This window comes from Anastrepha ludens, chromosome 2, assembly GCF_028408465.1.
Source record: "Anastrepha ludens isolate Willacy chromosome 2, idAnaLude1.1, whole genome shotgun sequence".
Classification (NCBI taxonomy): domain Eukaryota; kingdom Metazoa; phylum Arthropoda; class Insecta; order Diptera; family Tephritidae; genus Anastrepha; species Anastrepha ludens.
This window is the reverse complement of record NC_071498.1, coordinates 153,012,498-153,034,625: the sequence shown is the minus strand read 5'-3', so window position 1 is coordinate 153,034,625 and position 22,128 is coordinate 153,012,498. Positions and strand designations below refer to the sequence as shown.

Sequence of the window (22,128 nt, the reverse complement as noted above, 5' to 3'; positions counted from 1 at the left end):
GATTATCCATTCGGCTGCTTTCAGGATGGCAAAAACTTCCGTTTGGAAAACAGTTGCCAATTGCCCCATAGCGTAGTGACACTTATTACTATCGTTTGAGTACCATCCGGCTACAGAACTTATTTCATTTATGGGCGCGGTAAAGAAAATATATGTAAATAAATTTTTTTGAATGCACTCTTGATTGCCTTATTTGACATCAAATTTTTTTCCATATGAAACTGTGGGTATAAAATCGTCCTTAGGTAGATACTGCTCAGAGAGCACCATAAAGGTTTTCTCTCACAGTTCCGTCTTCGTGCCGAAAACCATATTTATGGAGTCCACATATGGTTTTTATTGTTTCCTGTTGTATCTTAAGATCCAAGGAGAACAATCAAGCATAGCATTTAGGACATCGCCAGAGGTTGTACTCATGACACCCGTGATGCATAAACATACACTTCTTTGCAGCCTGTATTGTTCCTGACGTGTGGACTTAACCATGGTCCGCTGCCAACAAAAAACAGAGGCATAAGTGATAATTGATCTGATAAGAGCTGTGTATATCATAGGACCACAGCAGGTTTTAGATCCCAGGTTTTACCAAAGGTTCTATGGCATTGTTGAAAAATCTACTCTCTGCTTAATTGCCACAATATTTTCTAGTGCACGTCGTATTGATTAGAGGCCAGTCTTTGCTTTACATCTCAGCGCACGCAATTTTTCGAAATTAATTATTCTAAAATAAATAATTTGCTTGTTCGGATTATAATTAACAACAAAAAGCTACGTCATTTTATCAAAAGGTTTTATTATAATAGTTTCAGCAACTTGTGCGGAAGTTAGATGTCACTTAAAACATTCTTATCGACCACTCAACTGCCAGCTAACAAGTGCCAAACAAACAGAATCGGTATGTATGTAATAGAAAACATGCCCTGCACTTAATTCCTCGAAGTATGCACTTCGATATTTACATATGTACCTACTGTATGTATCTACACTTGTGCTCATATAATTAAGTCGCTTTATCTTCTTACCAATATTAGCAATACTTTTCATGCTACATTTTTTCGTTAATGTTTTATAGTTCCTTGTACGGCAGAAACCCCAGAGGAGAGCAGGCAGCCAAAATGAGCATCCCTCACATATATACTTACTGCCATAGTTATAATCAACAGGAGAAAAAGGAAACCGTCTTCCACTTCCTCTGTGAATGTCCTACCCTATGGAAGGCGAGAATGTTAACCCTTGGCAAACTGCTTTTTGAAAGCCTCGAAGAGTTGGCCGCCATAGACGCAAACAACTTTAAGAGGTTCTCAGTCGCACAGACTGGATATAACCGTGAAGCGGAGGCACTAATTGGACTCTCGGTGAATCACCACTTCAGCAAACTAACCAATGACAGAAACCATATAAGCCAAATTTACAAAAATGTATCAATTTTCAAAAAAAACAAACGAGGTAAATTTTTACGGTAACCCTTTATAACAAAAGTTCAACTTTTAGAATTTTTGGGAAACTTCGACATACAGTTTTTTAGCCTATAATAAAGAGCAAGTTTGAAGCAGCTCAAAATGGTACTAAATAAATATCTTAGCAACAACAACAACAATATAATAAAAAAACACCTTCATTTCCGTTTTTATCAATATTCGTTTTATTATTTCAGCTCATACAATAATACTTAAGGGCTATGCTTCTTCTTCACTACTTCCTCGCCGGGGCATTTGAAAGTGACCTCTGTACCATTTTCCAACCATGGTTGATCCCAGATTTCCACATTGCAGTTCTTCTTAGCACCATTGCTGTCAACCAATTCCACATCGTATTTGTAGAGAGTACCCGAGACAACTTGGCGGGTTACTGAGTTGACTTTTGAGAGACTGTGTGAGAGAAAACAAAGTATAAATGCATGTAAGATGAAGAAAGAGTAGATGAATTAGCAAATGTACACTCTCGATTGTACATGTTTATGTGCATACAGTGCTTTAAATAAGTGCAGCACTGACTGCACTGAAAAGTTTTGGCAATTTAGCTATTAATTTTATGATTTTAATAATTTTCCTATGAAAATATGGTTTATTGTTCTGTAAAAACTTTAGAAATGAGAGTTTCAAACTTTGTGCAAATCTGAAAACAAAATTTCATAAAAATTTCACATATTTTAATCAGAATTTTTAGAAAAATTTTAAGTATTTTTAAAAAAATTTCAACAATTTTTCGTCAAACTTTCACACTTTTTACTCAGAATTTTTTCAAAAATTTTGAATGTTTTAAAAAATTTTTTTTTTAAATTTCAATTAAAATTTCACACTCTTTAATCTGAATTAAAAAAAAAAAAACATTAAGTACAATATTAAAAAAAACAAATTCAACAAATTTCCATCAAAATTTCACACTTTTTATCACAATTTTCAGAAAAATTTTGAGTATTTAAAAAAAATTTCAATAAATTTTCTTTAAACTTTTTCATCAGAGTTTTTAGAAAAATTTTGAGTATTTAAAACAAATGTGAACAAATTTCCATCAAACTTTAACAGTTTTGAATCAAAAAAAATTTCATCAAACTTTCAAAATTTTGAATTAAAAAAAATTAAAAAAATTTCATCACACTTTGCAATCAGAATTTCCAGAAAAATTTTGAGTATTTTAAAAAAATGTCAACAAATTTCCATCAAAATTTCACACTTTTTAATCTGAATTTTTTTTTTTTAATTTAAGTACAATATTAAAAAAAATTCAACAAATTTTCATCAAACTTTCCCACTTTTTAATTAGAATTTTCTGAAAAATTTTGAGTTTTTAAAAAAATTTCCACAAATTTCCATCAAAATTTCACACTTTTTAATCTGAATTTCAAAAAAAATGTAAGTACAATATTGAAAAAAAGATTCTATATTACAAAATTTTTATCAAACTTTAACACTTTTTAATCAGAAATTTTAAAAAAAATTTTGAGTATTTTCTTCAACCTTTTTAATCAGAACTTTCAGAAAAATTTTGAGTATTTAAAAAAAAATTTCAACAAATTTTCGTCAAACTTTCACAATTTTAATCAGAATTTTTAGAAAAATTTTGAGTATTTAAAGAAAAATTTGTTGAAATTTTTTCAACAAATTTTTTTTTAACATTTTACGCAGAATTTTTAGAAAAATTTTGAGTATTTAAAAAACAATTTCAACAGATTTTCATCAAACTTTCAAACTTTTGAATTAAAAAAACAACTAAAAAAAATTTTATCAAACTTTTGCATTAAAAAACAATTTAAAAAATGTCATCAAACTTTCACACTTTGTAATCAGAATTTTCAGGCAAATTCAGAATAAGCAGGATGTAGCCCATTAAATTTAGTTAATTAATTTATTTGCACTCTAAGTTTTAAGAAGTTAAGAAATTGCATTGAATTTTGACAATTTCTTTTTTGTTGACGGTGTTTAGTGTTTTCTCACGCATAATGCGGCTCGGGCCATAGCGACGCCAGATGGATTTCATTAGTTATATGTTTTGTGTTTCGAAATAGTCCACCCGCATGGTGCCTGTTTCTATTGCGAATTTAAGGGGACATTTCCAACCCACCACTGAGATATCTTCCAATCCATCAAACTGTGGTGCCCCCAGATATTTTAAACGTATCTTGAATAACGTGGACATTCACAAAGAAGATGCTTTGTATTTCCCTTGAGCCCTACTCCCTACATTTCGATAGACTCTCCTATCTTGTCCTGAATTTTCTGATCATGTTTTCGTCTAGTTCGCTGTGAAGTATTCGTTTTGACTTTGATATTTCGTTGACAAAATCCGATGGTACTGTGATTCCGTTTTTCGCTATGTCGTCTACTATATCGTTGCCTTTAATAGCCTTATGGCTTGGAACCCAATAAAAATGTGAATCTTAATTCGCTGCAAGCCTCTCTAATGCCTTCTCGCTCTGAAGAACAATCTTGGATGTTCTACTAATCGATATAATTGCTTTAACGGCTGCCTGACTATCTTTAAAAAAGTCATATGCTAAATGCGCCTACTTTTCTTTCTACAAAAAACCATATCCACCCATATCCATGTCCATAACCATCTTTTATTAGCTTCGCACTACCAGGACTGTAGAATTCATACGCTCACACTTTGGCAGGCAAAATGGAACTCTGAACGGTACGGTAAATGGACAGCGAAACTAATACCCGATCTAAAACAAGTGGGTAGAAAGAAAGCACGGTGAAGTTCACTATTACCTCACACAGTTTTTGTCCGAACACAGGTACTTTCGCAAGTATTTGTGGCGAATAGGGAAGGTGAACCTACCAAAGTGCGTTTATAGAGACACTGAACTCGATGCTGCGGAGCACACCTTCTTCAAATGCGAGAGGTGAGAACAGCTTTGCAACGAGATATTGGTGTATTTACACCTGAAGAAATAATCGGGGAATTGATGATAGGCGAAGAAAACTGGAATGCCGTCGCAAATTTCGTGCAGGAAGTTATACGAAAAAAGAGGCTGAATTGGAAACTTATGTTTTTCAAAGCAGGTGATCCTAGAGTAAGTAAGTGTCCTTCTTAGGACGTCGTCTTGGACCTCTAACTCGAAGCAATGCCGAAACAGTCCCGGGTTTGAGGAAAAACTCTAAGAGAAGAGGATGGATGTTTTTAGTGGAATCGCCACACCTATAGTACCGACGGTTACTATATGGTGCGAAGGCATTTTTAACCCAGCCTCACTGCCAAAAACAAAACCAACTTTTGCACTGCCACTAAATTGGACTATCACTAATTTTTTAGTCGTAGTTAAAATACGGGTTTCATTACCACTAAGCCTTCAGTTTTTCATTGTTTTAACTATCCGCTTATAGTCCGGGAGCTAGGGGTCATTTTGACCTCATCATTTCATGCCGACTGATTTTAATACTGAAAGCAGACGCCATCTAGTGGATGACGAAACCAGCCGTCAGTTGGTCCAGTAGCGGTGGGTACGTGTGTGGGATGCTGCGAAACGTGTCGAAAAAAAAATTTTAATAACTCATTTAATACCGGCTGAAATTTTTTGTGTATTGTTGACATTTAGTAGAATAAAAAAAATAGTCAGCTGCTCCATAGAGTGGGGAAAACACGTCAGCTGAACAGGTGAACTTGTAAAATAAATTAAAAAATAAAACTACTTTATGCCGATTGAAATTTTTTTACATAATTTTGGACACATATGAAAATATAATAATGATGGTTAGCTGCGTTTATAGTGGTGGGAAGACCGTCAGCCGAAGCATTGAAAATTCCGCGCGCCGCCGAGATGTATGAACGCAATAATACATTCTTGCTTCGGCTGACGGCTGACCAAACCCACTTCTAAACCAGGTGAAACTTTTACAAGTCCTCGCTAGCGGCAGTCATTAATCGAATCGAACTGTGGTGTTCTTTGATAACGCAACACCTTCACACCAGGCAAAACATGCCAAATGAAAGCGTAAAGGCGCTTAGGTTCGAAACACTTTCACCGGCGACTTCTTCACCTTTTTCATATGCCGCTCATTACTCCGATATGGCGCGCGCTTGATTGGGTATACGGCGTGAAAAGGTAATCCTATGACTGGTTTGGCTCAAAATACAATTAACTGTTTTGGCGAAACATTTGAAAAGATTTCCCGGGAAATAGGAGGAATTTGTTCACTCAATTATGTTGGTATGTCCCTATGTTCCTCCATTTTTTCAGATGCACTATCAACAAACTTACTTGTAGTTAGGTCCATCTCCGCCAGCCAATTTGCTCAAAGAGTTCTTTAAAGTGTCTTCAGCTTCTTTCAAATCAGCGCCACTAAGCTGGCTTTCGCCACCAACTATTGGCTGAATAAATATAAACGGAAAAAGGGTTTATAAGTAACTTTATCCACAACCTTACACGCAAGCAGAGTATTTTGCCAAGAACTTACTCCTTGAGGCACAGCGAGAACTACGGCGAGGACACAACTGAACAACACAAATAACTTTGCACAAAACATTTTTGATATTGAACTAACTTTTCTGTAACTGTAACTTATCTGGTAGAATAAGAAAATTTAACTGTATACGGCTCGAATCAAAGTTTGTTTTTATACCTTAATGAGCTTCACTGCTCCTAGAACTATGTGTGTGAACTGTGTAGTAAATATACACACACACATGCACACATACATACATAGATAGCTATGCACAAACCACATTAATACCCATATGCCCATTGATTTCCATCGTAAGCAAACAAAATGAGAAGTGTTAAATAAAAATAAAAACTACATTTCAGCAGCACTGATAATTGCTCATCCTCACACTTTGATCTCTCAAACTATAACGTGCAGCGGCCGTGTAGCTGAGCGGTTTGCCCGTGAACAGTCGGTTGGCCACTGGTTCGACACCTACTGTAGACATCAAGCATTAAGCATTATACATTTCATATAAAGGGTTTTTCAATAAGGGCGGTTAGATGTTGAAATGGAATAAAATGGCGTTTGCTGTGTGGCACGTAGCGCCGTCCTGCTGGAACCACATGTCGTCTAAGTCCATATGGTTCAATATGGGGCATAAGAAAATGGAAGGGCCACCACGTCTACCGAAAAATGGGCGCAATGTGCGCAACGTTTGCGTTAATGAACACTCATTTTGATAATAAAGTTTTATAATTTGAAAGTGCTGTTCAATCGTGTAACTTGCCATGATGATTTGGCATAAATAACTGAATAATAAACAAAAGAGTTGACAGATGTCACCAAAACAAAATGGCTGCCACAGTGCGCCAAAATCGGCCCGCGCCAATTGAAAACCCCTTTATTAACGTTCGCCCCTCGACAGCCACTGACAAACCTTCGTGTGCAGTTTTGGCATGGCAAAGCTTTCCCTACCGTTCGTGAATGGCATACAATTATAAATCACTCCAGAGGAAACTCGGTCATGGGTAAATTGCGAAAATGATAGAGAAGAAGATTGCGCCTTCCGAATTCGCCATGTCGTAAGAGTCCATCAATAAACAAACAAAAGAAAGGAGAATTACTTGTTTGTGAAGAGGAAGAGTAGGCGAGCGAAATGGAAACAACTAAATACAACCATACAAGACAGTGCTGAGCACTTTTGACAAAAATTCCAACACATTTACAATTATTTTATTAGTCTCTACCCTACAAGATAGCTGACTATCATATAAGCACTCATATTATCATCATCACTATCCTCATTAAACTACACATTTTCGTTCTAGCCATGGGAAAGTTCTGATAGCTTCCCCTTATCGGTGTGATATTCTATCTCTATTTTACCAATAGCAATTTCTTATAACTGAAAAATATATCTACTATGCTCTAAAGGCAAGGCAACTAATGATTTTTATTCTTACAATGTAATAGTTGCTGACAACTAAACTCCTCATTGTCATCATCACCAACTTCTCAGCACTAATAATATTCCTCATTTTGGTTATCAAAAAGTAATCAGCACTAATGGGCCAAACTACTCATTTCCGTTATTAAAATGGATGGCTCCAGGACCGAGCACGTGGTTCTACGTGGAATCCAGCCTTTAGAGTAAAGTAGATATATTTCTTAATTATTTTTAAAAGAGAGATAGAATATCACACCGACAAGGGGAAACAATTAGAACCTTCCCATGGCTAGAACGAAAATATGTAATTGGATGAGGATGGTGATGATGATAATATGAGTGCTTATATGATAGTCAGCTGTCTTGTAGGGTAATGAGTAGAATACACAAACACACATACATATGTATGTGCATGAAGAGCTTATCATTTTCCCATATATATATATAGAGGGTGTTTTTTTTAGAGGTTAGGTTTTCAAGTTGGCACTACTTTTTTCGTAGATGGTCCTTTGACAGCTGTCACTTGATTTATGCTCAATTTGGTTTGCCATTTCATAATGAATAGACTTACACCTGAACAACGTTTGCAAATCGTGCAAATTTATTACGAAAATAATGGTTCGGTTCGCGCGACGCATCGCGCGCTGCGTCCAATATTCGGTCGACATAATCGTCCATCAGAGTCACTAATTCGATTAACCATGGATCGGTTTCGCACCACGTTTGCTCTAGTGGATAATACGCATCCTCAGAGACGTCGTGCAGTGCGCACCGAAGACGCTATTGCTGCTGTGGAGCAGAGTATCGAAGAAGACCCGAATGAGTCCATCCGCCATCGCGCGCAGCAATTGGAGATGCGCCCATCCACTTTGTGGAAGATTTTGCGGAAGGATCTTGGTTTGCTGTCATACAGCCAACGCAACAATCGATTTATTGAAGGAAACTTTTGGTGAGCGCATTATCTCGCGCCGTGGACCTGTGGCGTGGCCTCCAAGATCGTGCGATATAACACCGCTGGACTATTTCTTGTGGGGGTATGTGAAGTCGCTTGTCTACGCAGATAAGCCCGAGACGATTGACGTCTTGGAAGAGAATATTCGGCGCGTTATTGCTGACATACGGCCCCAATTGCTGCAAAAAGTGGTCGAAAATTGGGCCTCTCGGCTGGAATTTATTCGAGCCAACCGCGGCGGCCACTTGCCCGAAATCATTTTTAAAACATAATGGCAAACCCTTATCTTTATAATAAAGCTAAATTCTTGGCCATAACATTAAATTATATACGTTTTATTTCATCTTGAAAACCTAACCTCTAAAAAAAACACCCTTTACTTACGAGTATATGTACCTCACGAAGTTCTCACTATCTCTCCTTCTCTCCCACTCTTACAATACATTGTTGTGTTACTTCATACTCATACCAAACAAACCGGGGGAACGAAACCTGTGATTTACAGTTTTTTTTTTTGTTTTTTAAACTTTACTACATACATTTGTATGGAACATGTTTATGTGGAAAAATACTCTCGTTTTTACACATAAATATGTTTACCACAAATGTACAAGTGCTTTTAACTTAAATGTAAATGTGTACTTAGGTGTAGTTACGCAGCTACTATGCTGACAAATATACTTCCGGTACACCCCTCGTATTAGAGGGGTATGCATTTTTGGCTACTACAACTCGCTACAATAAATCTATGCTGAAAAAAAATGCTGATATTGTCGTTTAAAATTACTTTTTAATAAATTCATGCTGATTATAGTTGTAGGGTTCTTATAAATGATTAATAATTAATTTACATTAGTAGTGTTATAAATTGTTCAAATTTTGTTTTAATTTCTTTGAATGGTGTGAATTGTTTGATTCAGAATTTGTTTATTATCAATAATTAAACTTTACAAATTTTGACTAAAAATGAAAATCAAAATTTGTTTACATTTAAAAAGAAAAAATATGTCAGTTATTTGAGAATCTGCAATTTTAGTGTTTTGTTATTCACTTTTCAACAATTCAATTTGAAACTTTTTGAATGAGACTTCATCAAATTAGTTTCACAAAAAACTGTTTTCCCAAAATAAATTGAATTGTTATCCCATTTTTATACAAGGTGTTTGGATGTTGCCTTGAATCAACATAATTATAAATAAATCACTCATTCGACCCATATAGACCTATGGCGCAGAAATTTGGAGCATAAATCTTGCAGGGCCTGAAAATATTTCAGCTCAAAATAGTGCGTAAAGTATTTGGCCCAATACGCGAAGAAAATGGCGAGTACAGAATCAGGCACAATAAGGCGCTGCTAAGGTATTGTAAGATTTATCAAGTCACAACGCATTAGATGGGCAGATCATATCATATCGTCCGTATAGAAGACGATGGACCACAAAAACTCCTGCTGGACTGCAATCCTTTATGCTCAAGACGACGTGGCAGACGAAAAACAACTTGGCTCCATAACGTCACCGTAGACGTAAAAAAATAGACGGCAAAACTGGAAATCTCTAGTGCTGGATCGTGTTGAATGGAGGAATATTGCTGAGGAAGCTTAAGCCCACCCCAGACTGTAACGCTAGTAGATGATGATGAACTCAAAGGGCGTGTGACAATATTAGAGTGGAAAGATGTTGACTCCATCTTGTCGACTCCTTGAAGGAAAGATTGCAACACCTCTCATCGTCATAAAAAATAAACAAAATGCAACTAAATAACGTAAAACGAAATGTGAATTCACTTGTATTTTTACTGCAATTGTTTATAAATTGAAATAGTATAAAAATTTTTAATTCATCATTTTATGCACAATATTTAAAAAAAAAGTATTTTTCAAAAATTTAAAATTACTTTTATATTTTTTATATGTACTTTTTATAATTATTTTTATATTTTAAAATTTTTTACTTTTTACAATTATTTTTTAAATTATTTTTATTTTTTTGTATTTGGTTTTTTTTTATAATTAGTTTTAAAATTTTTTTATAGTATTTTTATATTTACTTTTTTAATGTTTATAATTATTTTTATATTTATTTTTTTTATTTTTTATAATTATTTTTATATTTTTAATTTTTTAGGATTTTTTTTATATTTATTTTTCTATTTTTCATAATTATTTTTCTATTTTTTATATTTAGTTTTTTTTTTATAATTATTTTTATATTTATTTTTCTTATTTTTTACAATTATTTTTATATTTAAAATTTTTTTTTTAATTTTTTATGATTTTTTTTATATTTAGTTTTTTTTATAATTAGTTTTATTTTTTTGTATTTTGTATTTGTATTTGAATTTTTATAGTTATTTTTATATTTTTTATATTTACTTTTTTATTTTTTATAATTATTTTTATATTTTTAAATTTTTCATTTTTTACAATTATTTTTTATTTTTTATAATTATTTTTATTTTTTTTTTTTTTGTATTTAGTGTGTATTTATTTTTCATAATTATTTTTATATTTATTTTTCTTATGTTTTATAATTATTTTTATATATTTTATATTTAGTTTTTTTTATAATTAGTTTTAAATTTTTTATATTTACTTTTTTATAGTTATTTTAGTTATTTAGTTTTTATAATTATTTTTATATTTTTTAAATTTAGTTTTTTTTATAATTAGTTTTATATTTATTTTTTCTTATTTTGTATAATTATTTTTATATTTTTAATTTTTATTTTTATTTTTTATAATTATTTTTATTTTATTTATATTTAAAAAAATAATTCTTAAATAAAATATCGACTAAACTAAACTATTTTTCACATAGAAACTGCTCTTTGGATTATGATGAAAAAATTAAAAATACCGATTTCTCAAGTATCAAAATGTTGGTAAGCACTGCTATTAGAAAGATCGCAGCTGTACATATTGTCATGCGCGCTTCTTCTATTCGGCAGAAATACCAACAACTAACAGCTCTAACCAAACGCTTAACTACCCTTGAATAATAAAAAACATTTTCTAAATCGTGCAAATGTAAGGAATTAATACCTGGTTAACAAACTGTGCAGGGGTGACTGCTGGCAGCCCAGCCCAGCCCAACCCAGAAAAATGCTAAAATGTTAAGAAAATTAAAAACGTTAATTAAAACTAAAGTGAAGGGAAGAACAAATTAACATGCAAAACAGTTAAGCTAAACTGATGACAACAACAAAATATGAAGCTAACCACAATAGGTTGTTTCAATCTCTATGTATATAGGAATGTTAGGGCAGTTGGACAGTTAGGGCCGTTAAGGAGAAAGTGTTGAGATGATTCCATCTCATCCTCCAAACAACTGTCGCAAAAAGGACTTGAGGTAATGCCGAGTCTCACAGCATGTGCATATACCTCGCTGTAAGGACACCCACGAAATTCGAGAGCTGAGACTTTATTGGCCTCAGGAGATCCCTCGAGCGCCTCCGATTCACTCGTAGCCAAAGAGATTTCGCAACCTTACGAATTTGGTTACTTTCCCAGCGTTCGCTGAGTTGACGCGAAGCCCACTTTTACAGGAGTAGACCGCATGTAGCATACGGAATCCCAATCCATTAAGGTACACCCTGTTAATAGTTTTCCTACCATAATTTTGTTCACATACCGGTTATATGGAAGAGAATAAAAAATCGAAATAGATGAGAAATACTCAGAATCCGTCCATGCGTCATTTGATCTCTTCTGCCACTCGTAAACGGCTGTTTTCTTTATCATAATCGAAACAGTTTCCCCACATGTATAAGGTTTTCGCAGCATTGAATCCAGTTTTAACGGAAATATTAATACATACTGGTTGTTGCAAATTCCAATCATTTTTAAAACTGTGATTGCTTGACATTACAAGGTGAAGTTCAAAAAAACAAGACATCCGTCATAAAATTTTTTGAAGCCACCATATTTTTAATGGAAGTTCCATCCCTAGCTGACTTCCAGTAAAAACTTGGTGACATTTGGTTCAATGGAAGCGAAGTTATTGCGTCTAAAGTGTCAGAATGTTTGTGTCATCGGTACAAAAATGAGTTTCGAACAAAGGGCTAATATCAAATTTTGTTTTAAAATCGGTAAAACGTTTACCGAAACATTTGAATTGATGAAAAAAGTTGATGGCAATGATTGTCTATATCGAGCCAGAGTTCATGAGTGGTGTACACGTTTCAGAGATGGTTGTGAGGACATAAATGACAATCTTCGAAATCAGTAATCATAGAAAACTCCATCGAAATTGTTCGTAAATCAAAAATGAACTGAAATCATGGTTGAAATTCATGGAATCGGAGTTGAATATCTCCAAAACATCGATTCATCGCATTTGAACTGATATTTTGGGCTTAGGAAAGGTCTGGGCACGTTTCATTCCGCACAAGTTAACCGAGGACCAAAAATTGCTCAGAATTCAACATTCGAAAGACCAAGAGAAGACGAGAAGAGACGAGAACTTCCTTTACAGCATTGTAACTGGTGATGGAACGTGGCGTTTTCAACATGAACCTGAAACTAAATGTCAAAGTGCGGAATGGAAGCCCCCAGACGATCCACCACCTGAAAATCGCGTTAGAAGTCAAAAATTAAGACGATGCTCATTTGTTTTTATGATTTTTATGATTCCAAATGAATTGTCCACAAGGAGTTCGTGCCAATGAGCCAAACCGTCAATACAATTTTCTATCTTGACGTTTGTTGCATGGCATACGTCGAATTCGCCCTGAATACCGCGAAGGACAAAGCTAGCGCTTATCAAGCAATAAGCACCAAATAATGCACCATCTCATCGATCCACTCTTGTGACTGATTTTTTTACTATTGTAGAAATCGCATTTTAACCATCAATCACTCACCGTATTCGTCTGATACGGCTCCCTGTGACTTCTGCCTATTCGAAAAATTGCATTTGGCCATGAAAGAAAAACGTTTTGCGTCCGTAGAGGCCATCCAAAAGGTTTATACCGACATCCTGAAGGACATTCCGGACTCTGGCCTATGACCTGAAGCACTCTTTCGAAAAGCTTTTAGATCGCGCAACAACAGTGTGTCGAGGCCAGAGGGGACTATTTTGAATAAATAAACTCGAAGTTATCAGAACAAAAATTCCTGTCGTTGCCATTTTAGCTCAGTATTGTTTATTTTGGACTTCACCTTGCATATACCGCGTTTACGAGTATTGGATTTTCGTGAGTAACGGGTTGACGGGTGGTGGTGATCAGATGATCCACTTCCATCGGAAAATTCGTTCGTTTAAATACAATTGGGACTAGGACGGAAAACACTATGGCGACGGGACGGTTTCCAGCTGACATTTTGTGGTTACAATAATAAATTAATTTTGTAATGGAATCTTTTAATTTGCTATATTTGAGAAGCAACTCGTTGAAGCTCATTGTCGAGACAAGACAACAACTTCTTTCACAATTATTGATATTTTGCGGGTTTCCTTGTGAAAATCGAATATTATTTACAGTAGGTTCTGTTTTTATGCGGTAGATACGTTCCGCAAGAAACAGCATAAAAAAAACAGCATAAAAAAAGCTACTAGTTCTATAGTAAAACTATAGATACGTTTCAAAAGTGCTAAAACCGCATAAATCTGAAATAATGTAATAAAATCGCATAAAAATGGCACTAGTCCCATATTATAACTATAGATACGTTCCATAGACCGCATGAATCTGAAATAATTAAATAAAATCGCATAAACAAAATATTGTATTTTTGAAAATTATATCTTTATTTAAGAAAAGTCAGAATCGAAAAATAAATTTAAGTCAGAAATAGAATCAGACAATACCCACATGTTGCGCGTTCGTTTAGGATTTGGCGTAAAATCACTTTCGTCACTTGAGGAAATGTACACGTCTGATCTAGATAGTTATGCAGGCGGTTCCATACTTGTAGGGTTAGCATTTCTGATGTAATCTGTGATGAGTTTTTGCTTAGCTGGTTTAGAATCTTGTTTATATGTACAATTCCCGATAGGTCGACATGCATTTTGTAATTTAAAAAAAAACCGCATTATTTCAAAACCGCATAAAAAAAAGCCGCATAAAAACAGAACCTACTGTACTTATTATTTGCCTGGTGTTGCTTATAAACAAACAAATTTTCATCAAATAATCAGAGAAGCAACCCTGACTCGTTAACCCGTCGGAGAAAATAGAAATGAATCTAATTATTTTGCCACCCTGAAAACAACCGACGGCAAGAAATCCGTGTCCGCCGCAATTCTGTGAAATTTTATGCTATTAAATGTGTTCTAATTTTGACTGCGGATACCCGTCAACCCGTTGTCCGCTGCAATTCTGCTCAAGGGGTAAAGCGTAAAAATCAATTCAAAAGTAACATTATTCAAATATGTACATACATACATATATGCCTCCTAAATGTATGCTTTAAAAGTGATGCTGAGTTAAAGAAACGTATTAAGCAGCAGTTTACGAATGAAATTTAATGCGTATAACAACAAAGGTGAAGGCGAAATTGTTGGCAAGGAAAATAATAAAAATAAAGATAGGCATTAAGATATACATAAAACAAAACAAACATTTAAAGACAATTTAAGTTAATTTATGTGCTCATACAATAAATGCATTTTATTTAAAATATCATATTGTATAATATTAGTTGGGAGGAAAAGAAATCCATTATTTTCTCGGTAGATGGTTGTAGTCTCGTAAAGTATCGATCAAATATTATTATTATTATTATATATAAGAAAAGTAAAGGAGATCCACTACTTTACATTGGAATGGAGCACTAGTGTAAACACCTTCGGCTCATCAATCAAATAATTTAAAGTTTATGCTCGTTATCAAGGTGACATTTCACACTAAAAAAAATTCTTTCAGCTTCATCTCTAAAACATTAAAACATCAGTTATAATAACAAAGAATGAAAAGTGTGCGAAAACTAGAAAAAATTCTAATAAATTAACGTTATTACTAAAAGAAACAAGCTGTACGCAGACTTTCTGGTTGCCATACTTACAAGTTGCTGCAATACTTACTGTTATGTTCTCAACTATTTTATTTGTGTTCTTAATCAATTTAATGGAGGATGGTTCCATGTGTAGAAGTCCACGCAAGTGGGGAAAGTTACTGATCACCATTCACTTGGGAGTGGCCAGGACGATTCTTCTGCATATGGTTCAAGCAGCTCACAACGTCCGGGATTAGCCCACGTATCCTCTGGGTAGCTTCCGAACACCCGTTCGGGAGTGAGCTAACGTGAGAAGGCGAAGCATTCCAGGATAGCTGGTTGTGCGCTGGGTTTGGGACCGACCACTTAAAAATCCCCCCCAATGAAAACAACAACAAAGCCTCGGATGAGAACCCCTGCAAACGAAATAAGGAATACGATTTAAGGGCATGCACCTGGAATGTCCGGTCCCTTAATGGGGAAGGTGCCTCTGCCCGGCTGGTTGATGTCCTCGTGAGAGTAAAGGCTGAGATCCAAGAGATGCGATGGACGAGGCAAGGCAAGAAAACCATAGGACCTTGCGACGTCTACTACAGCTGCCATGTAAATGAGCGCAAATTCGGTGTCGGATTTGTTGTGGGAGAGAGACTTCGACGCCAAGTACTGTCGTTCACTCCGGTGGACGAGCGTCTCGCAATAATCCGCTTCAAAGCGCGATTTTTTAACATCTCGCTCATTTGCGCCCACTCCCCGACAGAAGAGACGGACGATGCGACCAAAGATTCCTTCTATGAGCACTTGAAACGTTCCTATGAGCGCTGTCCCCGCCACGACATAAAAATCGTGCTTGGCGACTTCAACGCCAGGGTGGGCAAGGAGGGAATTTTTGGTCCCACAGTCGGAAAATTCAGCCTGCACAACGAAACATCCGGTAACGGACAGAGGCTGATCGACTTCGCCGGGGCCCGAAACATGGTAGTCTGCAGCACCAGATTCCAGCATAAAAAGATCCACCAAGCTACCTGTCTGTCCCCTGATCGAAAAACGCAAAACCAGATCGATCATGTTGTGATAAATGGAAGACACGCTTCTAGTGTATTAGATGTACGTACGATCCGAGAACCCAACATCGACTCGGATCATTACCTTGTTGCAGCCATACTGCGCACACGCCTCTGTGCAGCAAAAAACGTACATCTACCTACGCAAAGAATGTTCGACATCGAAAAGCTGCAATCACAACAGACAGCCAGAAGAGCAAAGGGATCTAGGATGGAGAATTTCATAAAGTCATCCCCAAAGGGCACGCTAAGGAATCTCAAGCGCCTAGCCGCCAGAGCCGGACATTTGCAGATAAGGTGTTCCACAGTCTCTTTCTCTGCAGGATCCCCACAGCTTCTACAAAAGGGGTTGTACGGAATTCCAAGCTTCTCCGCATGAGTACCGATCACCCAGTGACCAGTGATCACCGCAATAAGTTTGGAAATTGAATGGATTCCCATCACCTTAAGCGTTCTGTTTATATTGTATTGAGGCCATAGTGCTTTTGAAATGGCACACGATGAGACAGACCTTCATCTGTTTTGCGCTTTTTTTAGAAAGAAATTGTGTAGTTTCCCTTTAACGACGGCCAAGGGGATACCGATGTCTGAGAAGGGGGCAGCTGGAACCGGTTCTGCCACCCCCTTCCTAGCAAGCTCATCGGCAATCTCATTTCCATCTATGTTCCTTTGCCCAGGAACCCAGATGAGGGAAATGTTTCTTGCACGTTCGAGACGTTTGAGTTCCTCCTTACAGGAGTTCACGAGAAGAGAGCTGGGTTATGGTATTTGTGCGAGATTTTAGAAGTGTTATCGCTGATTTTTGCTCTTAAATAAGCTGACGGTAGGAAACCCAAAAGTTAGCTGCGATGGAAACTTTATATTATCTAGAGAATTCGTATTTTCTGCGGGTCAACTCCACCGTTATCGGGTTCATTCAAGCCTGATTGCACTGTATTTTGAATACATACTACACGTTGTACCTCATCGGTTTGAGAGCACCTTAAGTAATTGAAAAGCACTCTACACTTTGGTTTGTTATTTTTGTTTTTTTTTTGGTATTTGGTTTTTGTTATTATTGTAATTTTTTTTTTTTTTTTTTTTTGTATTTGGTTTTTGCTAATATTATAATTATTTTTTTTTTTTTTTTGCGTTATATTATCATTATTCGTTCTATTACTTCAGCTCATACAATAATACTTAAGGGCTGTGCTTCTTCTTCACTACTTCCTCGCCGGGGCATTTGAAAGTAACCTCTGTACCATTTTTCAACCATGGTTGATTCCAGATTTCAACATTGCAGTTCTTCTTAGCGCCATTGCTGTCAACCAATTCCACCTCGTATTTGTAGAGAGTACCCGAGACAATTTGGCGGGTGACTGAGTTCACTTTTGAGAGACTGTTTGAGAGAAAGCAAGTAAGATAAATAAAAAGTAGATGAAGTAGCAAATGCACACTCTCAAATGCATACACACATGTATGAACATATATATTTGCATATTTATATATCATCGGTGAATACATGTGAAACCGGAAATCGTACATAAAAGGCGCTAAAAAGAATTTACGAACTGCGTTTTTAACTTCAAACACCGTCCCATCCACAAATTAATACGTTTCTCCCAACAACGCATTATTTTCTTTTGTTAAATATGTACATATGTATTTATGTGTATCAATTTTTGTTTTTTCAAACAGCGCTAGGCGATCATTATTACTTGTTTATAGTTTTTGTAGTATGGTTTAAGCGAACAAACCTGAACAGCACTTTCGCTTGTGACTTTTCTAATATACTATTTGCGTTACCTGCTGCTTTCACCAGTGCGACATGCACTGACAGCAGAACTTTTTTCTGAACCAAATGAGAAAAAATGATTTGTTAAAAACAATTATTTCATCGAGAAATTCTCAAAGTGTCCGAGATGTGGGAAAAAAGTTTAATGACCTGGGAATGATCTTCGGTTAAATATCTGAACATTCTACTTTACCAAACAGTATTTGCAGTATCAGCTGCATATAATATATCAACTACGATAAACACATGTACATACACACACACAAATATATATATATATATATGTATATATACCTATATATATATACATAAATCCGGCGATTTCTACAAATTCCTCATGTTTTAAAAACACCGAGGAGACCAGTTATCATATTGTGACTCCCTAAGAAAATATAAAGACGCGCTAATAGGTGTCGTTATGAATTTTATACAAGGCATAAAAGCAGTCCATATCAGCTCTCTTTTTAATATTATAATACTCTTCCATTCATATTATGTTACTCATTCCATTTCACTCAAAAACAGTCATATGTGCATATGTATGTATGTATGTTTCTGAATTATTTCTGATGCACTATCCGCAAACTTACTTGTAGTTAGGTCCATCTCCGGCAGCCAATTTGCTTAAAGAGGTTTTTAAAGTTTCTTCAGCTTCTTTTAAATCAGCCCCACTAAGCTTGCTAGGGCCACCAACTAATTGCTGAATAAATATAAACGATGAAGAAAACATATATAATATAAATAGATCTTACGACAATCTGACATGTGTACACATACAAATTTACATATATAATATATGTACATATATATAAGAATATAAAAACATATTTAAAAGCTTTACATACAAGAACATACATACAATCCTTTGTATCTATAGAATAAACTTACTCCTTGCGGCACAGCGAGAACTACGACGAAAACACAACTGAGCAAAACAAATAACTTTGTACTAACCATAATGAATTTCGAGCTGGCTATACCTTCTCTGAAAGAATAAGAAAATTAAACTGTATATAACTTGAAACAAAGCTTGTTTATATACCCCAGTGAGCTTCACTATTCTCAAATTTATAAGTATGCACGTAAACAATGCTTTATGTATGTATATACTCGTACACACATGCACATACTCATATACACAAGCCATATGAATACTCATATGTACGCCCATTGATTCCCATTGTAAGCAAATAAAATGAGAAGTGTTAAATAATAAATAACAAAAGCATAACAACAACAAAGTTCTTTCTCTCAAACTACAGTGTACTCCGGTCAATGTATACATTAACGTTCTCAGCGAGTCGTGTGTACGTGAACAACAGTCGGATGTCACCACCGGGTACGACGTCAGTAGGCATGAAACATAAAATGAACATAGAAAAATTTATAAAAGCTGTCCGCACTTCGATAGACATCAATAAAACTCTGAGTGCACTTGTGTATGAGTAATTTTTTTTTTAGACAAATTAGAACATCGAGATTGTTCAATTCATTAGTACAGTTCAGTACAGTTTATAGTATTTAAATTAAACAATCACAAACTTATTTAATTAAGTAACGAAAATTAATAAATTAATTTCAAAGTTTTTAGAACGAAAATTATTACATTTTTTTATCATATGTATGTATGTACCTCCCTTGGGGGAACCTGTTATCCCTATAGGGCGCGTCCCCAATTGGTGGATAGGGGAACGCCTCCCAGATATGGAAGGTAGGAGAGTAGGTCTCCCTCGAACCACACAGGTCGAAGACGGAAACTTCGTTAAAAAAACTCCCTCAACCCAAGGTGTGATGCGACCCGTGCCTATTGGGTGGGTTTGGCAGCCGGGAGACTAAATAAGGCTGTCTTCGTACGGAGCCCTCCTGATATCAGGCCGCCTCAGGTTGTAACGGTGGCCTTGCCATGGTATGGGGCGCTGCCATGGTCGACCGGATATTTCCCCACTATCCTCTTTGGTCACCGCGCATGGCGACATGCGCAGCTCCCTCGGCGGGGCAGGTGACCGTACGAACCAGTTGAAATGAAAAAACAAAAACTCAAAAATTCGGATGACGGGAAAACAAACACGGAACAAACAGAAAAAATGACGGGAAAACATACTGACGCATCGACAGCACGGACTGATATAAAACCAAACATGCGGACAGACCTACAGGACAAGCAAACAGACAGACAGGAGGAAGTGACGGACGCACTCAAAAAACAGTCAGACATTTGGACAAGACGTACGAGCAAGGACGAACTGAGGATGACGGGGTCACCCTCAGAGGATGAGCTCTTGGCCTCCAGCCAAGAAACAGTTGGGGGCAAAGCTGTGGGCCACAGTACGCCAACAACTATAAATGAACCAACAACATCCGCTAAAGCCATGGGGCAAAAGCGTGGCAATAAAGGTCCCTCGAGGTATAAACTTTACCAGAGGTCTCTCGCTATCCTTGGCAGGATTCGGAAAAACGAGACCGAAGGTAAAGTTCATCCCAAAGATGAGACCGACAAGGCAAGATGCCAAAAGGTGGTTGATGAATACTTGGCATTTCAAGCCGCCAACAGGACAGATGCCAAAAAACGAAACCGCTCGCATGACGAAACTGGGAAGGTAACAAAGAAGCACAAGATATCGGATCAGGGTGCAGTTGCCTCCAAACCTATCAAGCGATTTAGTGAGGTGGCACGGGACCATCTCCAAATGGCATTGGTAGACGAAACCTCTAACCGCGGAAAACCAGTGCTTGACAAATGGTCAGAGATTGAGGCACGGTTGTCTCGCATAGTCGTTGACCATGTCATGGCGAACCCGGAGGGCCAAACACCAGGTTTCGACTCGGTGGAGGTGGTCCGCGGCTGCCGTGTCACTAAATGCGATGACCAATTCTCACTGCATTTCTTGACAAATGTGATTGGTAAAATCCAGAACAGCTGGGAAGGCTTGAAACTCAAGCTAATTCCGGCTAGCGAGATTCCACGAAGGCCGAGGGCCCGCATCTGGGTACCAAACATGGAGTTTGATGCCAATCAACTAATCCCCTACCTTCAGGCGCATAATCGCTCGGTGCCGATGACTGATTGGTCGATCATCAAAGCGGAGGCTCCGCAAAGGCACAGCAGATCATTCCTCCTTCTAATTACAGAAGAGAGTCTGGAACCACTGGAGAAAGTGGGAAACAAACTTCAGTTTGGGATCAGGAAGACCCAGCTGAAGATATTCCGTCCTGCAAACCCGGAAGAGGAGCAGGATGAGGTCGATGGTGCCAACGAACTGCTGACTGGCATGCAGCTAGATGACACCGAGTCCGAAAAAGGAAACCAGTAAACATGGGTTTAAAGGTTGTCCAAATCAATCTGCAGCATTCACGGTGTGCAACGGACAACCTAACCGTTCTCCTGGCGGAGGAGGACGTGGACATCGCACTAATTCAGGAACCCTGGGTGCGGAGCACCGAGGTGAAAGGGTTCACTGGGAAAACCTACAATATCTACTATAAACGGATAGAAGGTAATCCCAGAACATGTATTGTAGCTAAAAAACATTTAAACACATTTTTAATTCCATTGTATAGTTCACAGGATGTGACGGCTGTTGAGGTGGAAGCCACTGACGGAGTCAGAATTACGCTTGCCTCTATATACATGGCACATGAAAGACCAGCACCGCCTGAGGAGGCTTGTAAACTCGTGCAGGAAAACCCGAACAAAACCCTGCTTCTCGGATGCGATGCCAATGCAAGGCATGCTCTATGGGGAAGCTCCGAAACAAACGACCGAGGTGAGTCTCTTTATGATTTCATAATTAACACTAACTTGTCGGTATGTAACAGGGGTAACACTCCCACTTTCACCTTTCCAAGTACGGAGTACTTCAGGGGATGGGAGGAAGTGATCGATGTTACCCTGATGTCTGAAAACAGCTCAGTAAGGTTAGACAATTGGAGGGTCTCTGATAAAAGGTCTTTTTCGGATCACAGTTGGATCCTGTACGATCTGGATCTTAATGTTGATCCGCCCTTACCGTATAGAAATCCACTAAGAACCAACTGGAAAAGGTTCAGAAACATAGTCAATAAAAGGATAGGAGAGATTCCCATCCAC

General features: G+C 36.8%; 3 protein-coding genes across 4 annotated transcripts; 1 reads left to right on the top strand and 2 right to left on the bottom strand.

The window, feature by feature from the left end:
- Nucleotides 1-1,618: 1,618 nt before the first annotated feature.
- LOC128855630 (sarcocystatin-A-like) lies at nucleotides 1,619-6,039 on the bottom strand. The gene is made up of 3 exons (XM_054090688.1): nucleotides 5,901-6,039; nucleotides 5,705-5,814; nucleotides 1,619-1,868 (listed from the first exon to the last, which is right to left on the bottom strand). Exons 1-3 carry the CDS (start codon nucleotides 5,967-5,969, stop codon nucleotides 1,670-1,672), a joined length of 378 nt encoding a protein of 125 aa, XP_053946663.1. The 5' UTR covers nucleotides 5,970-6,039; the 3' UTR covers nucleotides 1,619-1,669.
- Nucleotides 6,040-17,377: 11,338 nt separating this feature from the next.
- Nucleotides 17,378-19,084, bottom strand: LOC128855629 (sarcocystatin-A-like). 2 transcript variants are annotated; one of them, XM_054090687.1, is made up of 3 exons: nucleotides 18,996-19,084; nucleotides 18,632-18,741; nucleotides 17,378-17,645 (listed from the first exon to the last, which is right to left on the bottom strand). In XM_054090687.1, exons 1-3 carry the CDS (start codon nucleotides 18,996-18,998, stop codon nucleotides 17,447-17,449), a joined length of 312 nt encoding a protein of 103 aa, XP_053946662.1. In that variant the 5' UTR covers nucleotides 18,999-19,084; the 3' UTR covers nucleotides 17,378-17,446. The 2 variants fall into 2 exon arrangements, with proteins under 2 accessions (XP_053946662.1, XP_053946661.1); XM_054090686.1 differs by having other exon boundaries at nucleotides 18,930-19,052.
- A 1,041-nt stretch (nucleotides 19,085-20,125) lies between these two features.
- On the top strand, nucleotides 20,126-21,352 carry LOC128855382 (uncharacterized). The gene has a single exon (XM_054090246.1). The coding sequence runs from the start codon at nucleotides 20,126-20,128 to the stop codon at nucleotides 21,350-21,352; it is 1,227 nt and encodes a 408-aa protein (XP_053946221.1).
- Nucleotides 21,353-22,128: the final 776 nt, after the last annotated feature.